General features: G+C 34.6%; 1 protein-coding gene across 1 annotated transcript in view; it reads left to right on the plus strand.

Moving 5' to 3' along the window:
* The window catches only part of DCDC2 (doublecortin domain containing 2), a 212,660-nt gene extending 207,437 nt beyond the window's left edge, over positions 1-5,223 (plus strand). The window contains exons 10-11 of the mRNA XM_053601709.1: positions 1,163-1,465; positions 4,657-5,223. Of these exons, the coding sequence (XP_053457684.1) occupies positions 1,163-1,465; positions 4,657-4,761 (408 nt within the window). The 3' untranslated portion in view covers positions 4,762-5,223. The remainder of the gene's footprint in view (positions 1-1,162; positions 1,466-4,656) is intronic.
* The last annotated feature ends 4,468 nt before the right edge of the window (positions 5,224-9,691 follow it).

A 9,691-nucleotide genomic window follows, 5' to 3' on the forward strand; every position in this document is an offset into this window, starting at 1 on the left:
TCAGTTTGGGGCTTTAGTTTTTTAATTTTTGTTTCGTTTGGGATATTTTAATAAATCAAATGTTTGGGAGATGATCTGTTTATGACTAGTGCTAATAACGTACCTCTACATTGAGGAGATTAGAATTTTAGTTAAAAACTGGTAGAAGCCTACTCAAGGCCTTAGGATGTCAAAATTGCAGTCATTAAAGCCTGAATACTCTGCATTCCAGAATTGAACTAAATCCAATCCACATTTACTTTTGTGTTTATTTTAGCTTTTACTTTATTATTATTTTTTTAGTTTCAAAATATTAAGGGTTACAAATGCTTTAGGTTATGTGGATCATTTTCATAATGCTCCAGTCCAGCTACAGGATCTATGATGTGCCAGGTGCTGTGCTTGGCACTCTGTATAACATTACTCATTTAATCCTTATGGAAATCTTATTATATTCTAATTTTAGAGCTTGGGAATCTGAAACTCACAAAAGTTAGAGAGTAGGCAGTAAGAGCCTGGCTGGGACTTGAACCTGTGTCTGTCTCCAAAGTCTTGGCTCTGGAATTCAGTCTTCTGTTGGTCTTTAAAGCAGACTCATTTTATCCAATAACAGTAAAATGCTTAATTAGAGTTTATAAAATACTTTAGCATTTATCATTTTTATGGAAAAAACATATAGTTTCTTCACCCTACATCTGCATGACAATTGATTTTTGTATTTTGAGATAAGCTGTCAACTCTTATGCAAAAGCTGTCTGCCTTCTATGTCAGAAAACCTGAGTTCACATTCCACTGCCATTGCCCTGATCCTTAGCACTGAGGATGATCATCTCTCCATGAAGAACTTTTTTTCATCTCCTCTTCTGGTCCACATGCTTCACAATACAGTAGCCAAAGACCCTGGTGTTTAGCACAACATCTGCCTCATCACAGATGTGGGACTTGAGCATTACGAAAATGATCCACATAACCTAAAACATTTTTACCCCTTAATAATTTGAAACCAAAGTGGCATATGGTAGGTACTCAATAAACATAACTACATTATCTATTGTAAAATACTATGCAAATATAAGGACATCTTACTCGATTGAGCCTAATAATTGTCACATTACTGTGATGTGCAGTGGAAAGTCTCTGTTATACTTCATACCTTCATATACTATTCCTTTTGGTCCATCAGAGGCCAGCAGAGATGGTAGATGAGGAAGAAGATGGAGAGAAGACAAGCAAGGACACAGAGCAGAAAGACAGCTTTTCAGGACTGAATGGTGACATTGAAGATGAAGGAGGTAAGGAGGCTCCAGATGCCCCTGAGGAAGGCGAGCAGACACTGCATCCCAGTGAGGAGCAGGCAGCTCCTGCTCGCGTGAATGTGGGCACCGACGAAGAAAATGGTGAGGAACTGGACCAGGCTGATAACGAGCTTCAGCCGGCAGTGGAGGAGGAAAGAAAGTCTCAAGGAGCTGGCAGTGGACAAGATGAGGTACTTCTATTGCTTTGCTTACTTATGTACATGAATGAATTTTGTGTGTGTGTATGCATGCATCCAGTGAATTAGTTAAGTACTTAGAACTTGTACTGAAACTACTTATGTTGAGTAGGAGCGATCCAATACCATTTAATTAATTTTAATTACTGCTTATTTTAACTAGTTAACAAGTACTGCTATCTACCTACCTGCTTAGTCCATATGTCTGTCCTTCTGCCATCCCATACATACATTTGTCCATTCATCCATCCCCCTTTCCATTTCCGACCTCATTCTATAAAAATTTTACAAAATCCTCTAAGAACATGCACAGTAAAAGAAAAAAGTATAAAAACTAAGACCAGAGGAGACACAAACCAGAAAAAAATATCAAGACCAGTGAGACCCATACATAAGCTGAAGAACACCATCCTATAATGGGTGATGGCTTCGTTTTCTAGCAGTATTAAAGTTTAGTTTGTTTCATCTACCTTAAATGGATTAATTGAATTAAGTATTCAACATGTCAGAAACTTGACAATATATGGTTCTATTTATTATATAGAGAGGATAAAGGAATATATTATGGGGGGAAGAAAGAACAAAACAAGAATTACATAGCGAAGCCTCTCTTCCTAGCCCATTATCTCACTCCTGGCTCTGGGGTGGAACAGATGTTTCATAAAATAGGTTAGTTTCCAGGCTGATGAATATGACCTGGTCGCTGTTAAGCTTAAGTTGAGTCCTGGAGCACGAAAGGCAGGACCTCACGTTCTCCCCATCTGTTATCCCCTCTCTTCCTGTCTACCTAGCAGATCAAGGTCCACCTCCCTCCAGGCTGTACCTCTGAACAGAGCCTTGGTCTGTATATTCCTGACGCCCACTTTGATGAATGGGGTTTTCTTGATTATTTATTATTGACTCATCTGTTTTATCTTGCTTAGGGAGAGCAAGTTTAGCGATGGCAAAATGAAAAATGTCCTTGTGGCCAGGTTTCAGTAACAATACAAAGTTCTCTTGTGGCTTATATAAAACATGCTTAACATCTAAATGAAAGCATCAGCATGTCCCTATTGCATCTTTTCTCCAGGTGAGATAATCACAGCCCTCTTTTATAAGAAATCCCCAGTATATAATTCTACATAGTCCTCAGTGTCATTTGTATGGCAACTGCAATAGTAGGTTTCAGAAAACATTTGTTGTAGGAGCCTTTGATGAAAGCTTATAGCAAGGAATCAAAGTGTAACTGTATGTGGGACTAGATAGTAAGATCCAAGTACAAGTTTTTCCAGTGGTCTACCTTAATTGAATATGTGACCGAAATAGATTTTATAGAAACGAATGATTGCCTGTCCTTCCCTCTTTCATAAATATATCTTTTAAAAATAATCCTGTTCTTGTGACAACGTAGCTGAGCCTGGAGGACATAATGTTATGTGAAGCAAGCTGGACACAGACAGACAGATAGCTCTTGGTGTTCTCACTTACATGTGAAAGCTGAGAGAGTTGAACTCATAGAAGCAGAAAGTAGAATGGCGGCTCCCGGGGCTGGGGCGAGGTGGGAAAGATGTTGGTCAAAGGATACAAAATTTCATTTAGACACAAGGAATAAATTCAAGAGATCCATTGACCATGGTGACTGTAGTTAAGGACAATGTACTGTATTCTTGCAAATTGCTAGGAGAGGAGATCTTAAGTGTTTTTGCCACAGAGGAGAAATATATGAGGTAATACATATGTTAATTAGCTGGATTTGGCCATTCTACAATGTATACATATTTCAAAACATCATGTTTTATACCATGAATATATACAGTTTTCATTTGTCAAATAAATAAATGAAATATTTTAAGAAAGGAAAATATACAGGCTTTTGATAGGAAATGGGTATCCGTCCATATCAAGAGTATAAAATTTCACAAGAGGCCAAAGCACATTGGTTTGTGGTACGTAATGAGGGTGAATCCAAATTCTTGGGAACTCAGATGAGCAAGTACTGATTTTTGACTGGTTAGAGATTTTAAGGACTATACAAATGCCTAAGACAGAGCAGTTACTCACAAAGAGATTTAATTTTACTTTAATCTCACTTGATTCATCTCTTTCTTATGATGATTGCATATTTTATCTCCATTCTCCCTGACGTATCAGTATAGGTATTCTTTAAGCCTACCAAATATGTGAAAAACAAAAGTTGTATGAATTATAAGTTTCATGGAAAGATTTTTACTGACAAAATGAATAAAAATTCAGTTTACCATGTAGCATTTTGTTTCATGTACCAGTTCTTCTGCAAAGTGAGATGTGATTGTAGGAGAACAGTAGGGAATACAGACAGATAACCTAGTAAGCAACTGATATTTATTGAGATTGAGCTTGCACTATATGCAAGATACTATTGGAGACATTTGACAAGGTAACAATGTATAATAAGACATAGCCCCAGTATTTATGTTTTCCTTTTTTTAGAGCATAATTTGTGGCATGTGGGGCATCTGGAGCTGCTGTTGTCTACCAGTCTGGTGGCCCTTGTGCGGAGCCTCCAAGATTTCATGGAACAGAGTTTGCAAATTGATCTGACCCCTTCAGTTTTCAGTCTAGGAGGGGAAAGACAAGTTGTAGATGAGATAATGTCATTACTAACATATGAGAAATCCGAGTGGGAGAAATGATAGCTACTGTTGGAAAAATGCTACCTCCACTTTTGATTTTCTGTCCTGCTCTTATCTATTTGCTATCATGTGCTCAGTACCATATTCGGAATGAATTTGTGAATTCTAGGAGAAAACAAATTAGGACGGCATCAGGTAAGGGACTGGATTAATGTGGCATGAGTGTAGAATGGCTGCATTTTTCTCTTCCTTTGTCTCTGAAAATGCGAAACTGAAAAGTATAAATATGTTATTGAAAAGAAAAGCTCAAAGGGAATTAAAAAAAAATGAGAGCAATAAAGCTTGCAGCATATGAAATGAGTGTGCTTTTAAGGCATGGAGTGGATTATGGTCCCCAAAAGAGCTTCTGAAAGTAAGGTGTTGAGAATGATCTGCTGGGTAATAATATATGAAAAAAACAAAGGGAATGCTACTGTTTTTATTTGAATATTTATGTGATTAAATAGAATATTGAGTAATTTGTTTCTTTGTAAATTTTATTACCTTTGTAAGCCAAAGAACTAAATATCTTTGTTTTAATCTGTTCCCTTCCAGGCTGAATTAGACTCTCAAAGACCACCAAGGCCAGAAGTAAAAATTACTAGTCCACAAGAAAATGAAAATAATGAACAAAATAAGGACTATGCTGTCGTGGCATAGATGATTTTTAAAAGGAGAATATATGGATTGTTAGATAACTTAAGGGTGGTAATACTTGAATGATAAGCACATAGTTATTGTAAAACATAATGTGACATTCTGTTTGAATACTACCTACTGGATTTTAACATTAGAAGCCTAGTGGAAAGACTCTGTTAACTGTTAATAGCTACTAAAGGAGAATAACTTATTTTTATGGCATGTGTTTTTGGAAGTCATATAGAGAGATTAAATAAGAGAGACAGAGGAGAATTTCTACTGGAAGACAATTGGCCACTTGTCTTTGTAAAGGATCAAAAAAATAGGATCACTCTTATTGTATACTTTATTATAAATTTAAAAGTGAGATTATTAGATGGCAGCTTAGTCTAAAGCACTTATCTAAGAAGGCATTATTTTAAAGAATTGGTATAATAGGAAAGCCTGTACTATTTTCTTAAAGCAAATAAATTCTTGAATGAAGAAATTGTAATTTAATTTCAGAGATAATTTGGTGATGGCAGTAGAGTGACATGTTGCCATAGACATGTCACTTTCTTCCTCCTTAGCCAAAATGTACCTTAAATGAACTAAAAAGACAATGCAGGATACTCATTTTGGTAGGAGGGAGACTTCATTAGGATGTTAGTGAATAGCCTTGGCTTGTCCTCCCTGAAGTGCTTTCAGGTTTTAATGCTTGTGGCTGTGGTGGCTCGCATTCAGAAAGGAATCAGAGGAATACCCAGTTGCCCAGTGCTTTGCAAATCTTGGAAATCCTGTGATTTTCACTGATCCAGTCAACACTTACTAATCTTTCCTTCTGTTCTCTCTCATCTTATTATATTAGAAAACCCCATATTGGTGATTGCAAAGACTGAATTCTTTCCAAATAATTTCTTCTTGTCTCCCTCCCTTGCTTCCTCCCTCTCTCCCTTCCTCCCCTCCCTTCCTCCCCTCCCTCCCTCCCTCTCTCTCTACCCCTTCCCTCCCCCTCCTACCCTCCAACCCTTCCTTTCTTCCTTCCATCTAACAAAAATAAGACAGTCTAATAGGAAAAAAAGAGTAGGTTCTATGAAGAGTTGTGACCACTCAATTTCACTTGCTTTTAGCCTTATTTCTATTAAGACTCTCTCAAGGTATTTGTCAGCAAATATTTATTTTCTCTAGTTGGGTATATTTAGAGTTTCAGGCAAATGTCTTTCTGTATAATTAGAAGCCATCTGATAGAAAGACATTGTTGAAAAACTTTCAGAATTGTCATAATGAACCAGTTCCTGATTACAGCTTTGTGGACTGAGTAAATTTTGGTTGCTTTGTGAGGTGTGTATGGGGAAAAATGTAATTACATTCGTTTTTTTGATTCTTAAGAGATGATGCTATTCTTTCTTAAACATAGAAGTAATATATTTTTATCATATTAAAGAATATATTTTTAATTATGTAGAAGTTGTAAATTTGAAAATTTAATGTCTAGGGCTTCCATAGAATTCACTATGAATCTTAAATTTAAAAGATTTTCCCCTCCAGGTTTCATAACCAATTATTTAGAATTAAAATAGTTGGTCATTAATACATATAAAGCACTTAATAATACTTCAGAAAATAGATGTATTTTTTTTTCCTGAGCCTAGGAGCTATTTTAGTATTTTTCACAAATAGGAAGTATAAACATAAATTGTAATGCAACAGTATTTGAAAGCGATAACTCTACAAGGATACAGTCATCTAGGAGAATGAATTATAAATGGGGTACTATATTTCTGGTGTAAAATCTAGATTGCATTTTCTATTAATAGGCTTACTCTTTCAAATGGGACAATATAAAGCACTACAAGCAACAATCTTGAATTGTTAGGGAAATAGAATGACTGGTCTTTTAATATCAAATTCACACTTTTCTAGGGTTAATGATTTTAAATAGTTTATAAAAATAAGGGATTCAATGTAAGAAATTCTAATTACCAAGGTGATTCTTTTTCTTTTCTTTCTTCAATAAAGAGTTTCTCTTTCTTTCTCCTGTCTTTCTTTAATGAAGATATTTCTCCCATTTTTTTCTTCTATACTTTTCTATATGATATTATGAAGCTTAGGTTTTAGGGAACTCCTCAGAGTCATTTTAATGAAGCACAACATTGACATTTTACATGAAAACAACATTGCTATTTTAAGCATACTTCAAGAAGGTAATGACCAAATAACTGTAGCAAAAAATTTAAAAACTGGGAACATAGTCTTCTCTCTGGTGTGTCTGTGTTACGGCCTGTTGTCAAGGTATAACTGTGACCTACCTGCAGGAGATGAATAACAGCTTATCACTATCTAACATTTGGCACTCTTGTATTACTAAAAAAAAGAAACATGCCGTGAAACCAAGGAAGAAATCATTCCCAGTCATCACTTTGAAGACGACTTTAACATAACTGCTGAATGTTCATTTACCTTGCAAATATGGCCGTTTTCTCTTTGGGAAATGGTGGTTTCTTTGGCAGACTAGCTCCTCAAATTAGGTGCGACTTACTGCCTGATCTGGGACCATTTCTGTGAGTGGAGGGGAGAGCTCTGCATAGGCTTCCTGTGTCATTTTCTAGAGAGTGGGGATTATGAAAAACTCATGTTGCTTTTATGTAATAACCAATGTGCTTTTATGTAATAACCAATGTAATGCTTTGGGACATTAATTCTTTGTGAAGCTAAATACATAGATTTCATAGTTTTACTTTTATGAAACTACTTTGTTAAACTTAACTGGATTTTAAGACACTTGTAAACAACAGATTTGTTAGTGAAATTGGAACATTAGGAGTTTTGCAGAGCAAATAAAGAAGATTTTGAATGAAGTCATTTTTTTAGGCTAAGGATATCAGCTTAGCTTCTGTTAAAAGAGCTATTGAGGACCCATTGACTTCTAGTTATAAAATATGATAATATACCCATAAGATAACTTTTTCCTTATTATTTTTCTCTATGGTCATAGGATGACTTTTTATGTAGACATGAATACCAAATACTTACACAGATGCAGTTACACACTTGAAGATGTTAATAAGATCTCCTCAGGCACAGCGTTATTAATGAAAAAAGGCTCATTTGGTTGAAGATGAGAGAAGCGATGTGTAAAGACGGGAGAGGAAATGCTGAGAAATGATTTATATCATGGTGCTTTGAATCTTAGTTACCTAAGACTTTAAGAGATTTGAAATTCTTCTCCAAGTAAGGAAGCTACCAGCATTTTAATAAAAAAATTTATTCTAGGGAGGGATGTTAATACAAACTCACTTTTAAAAATATGATATGTCATATCAAAAACCAAAACAAAACCCAAGACTGATGTATATTATTGTCCTGAAGTAATCATACAGCCTTAAGTACTATATACTTCAGGTGAAGAATATTTCATACCAACACAGCGTCTGTGAAAAGGTTAATGCTGTTTGTGAACGTGTGTGTGTGTGTGTGTGATTTACATGAAAATAACAAGGATTCTTTTTGGTACTAGTTAGCTGGGTACTTTGCAGATAGAATGAAAGCCTGGCTTATTGGTCCACTAGCTTATATAATGTTTAGGTTCAGTGCAGAAGCATTTTGGCACTCTTGCATGGATATAATGTCGTCCTGTAATGGAATTATTATTTTTTAAGGTTAGTCTGTTTTGCTAAGATAATAAATGCATACAGTTCTTTGTTGTTAAATATCATTTTTATCAATGTCATAATGTTTTTGCTTTTAATGAAATGTCCTGGTATGTAAATAATTCCAATTTTTGTTCTCCCCACATGAAATTTGTATGTTTTCTCTTCTGACTTTTGAGTTATACAGATAGAGAATGAAAGGGTGTCCCCTTATGTTAATAAGGAAAAATACATTTTGGATGAGGCATAACATCCTGGAGGAGATGGGGAATTAGGGAAGATTCTATCAACTCTAGATAACCATGAAGCATTTATAAAATCGGGAGGTAACTATTGGAGCTCCACTAACTTATGCCCACAATGATTTAACTTTAATCTGTGAATGGGACCAAATGAATTCTCTATAGTTTCATCAGCTTAAACCATATAGTTTAATTGAGTGTTTCAGTTACCATCACAAATGCAATGGAAAGAGAGAATGATTAGTCAATCTTAGAATTTTGCAGAAAGCCTTTATTTTTCTTCAATGTTTTTCTGTTTTAAATCTATACTATATACAGTGGATAATGGTGATTATTGGTGTTGTAAGTAAAGATTGGTTTTATGATTTACTATGTTGAGAATGTCTCTCTGTTAGGAAAATTATTTGCATTTTGATCAAATTATGAGAATTTATGTTTTTACTTCTGTATTAGTTCACACTCTAAAATGTAAAAGTTTCTCTTTTGAGTAAATCTACATTTTATATAATTAAAATGTATTTGGATGGTTTATTGCTTGTTTATGATGTTGTGTTGCTAATATTTCATGAACTAATTATTTTCATGTCATTATTCCACAAACACAAAAGAAACATTTCGACCTAAATGATGTAGAAATTTAACACATTAAAAGGTACTTCTGTTTCTATTTGGTGTGGATATTGTACTTTATTATGTAAAGTTTTTTTCACCGTTTATATGCATGTTGTGTATTTGATAATTTTAAGTATGTCTTAAAAATCATTGTTCATTTTCTTTTATGAAATGGTTTTGTAGAAACACAGGTCCAGAATTTTTATGATAAACAAAGCTGTCTTTAAGAAGAGAATAAGTTACACACATTCTACACATTTTGTGTACATATATCCACAGGAATAAATTTACAATTTTACAAAGAGTTTGGCTAAAATTCTTATTCACTGCTTCCATTGTATGGAATTGGATAGTTTTGTTTTTCTATCCATGTTTGAGAAACAACAGTTACGCACAACCATTTTGTCTTCTTGGTTTATGATAACAAAAAATGTGTGATTTAGATCTCATGACTAAGGAGTGTATATT

The sequence above is a fragment of the Nycticebus coucang genome, chromosome 9 (assembly GCF_027406575.1).
Source record: "Nycticebus coucang isolate mNycCou1 chromosome 9, mNycCou1.pri, whole genome shotgun sequence".
Classification (NCBI taxonomy): Eukaryota; Metazoa; Chordata; class Mammalia; order Primates; family Lorisidae; genus Nycticebus; species Nycticebus coucang.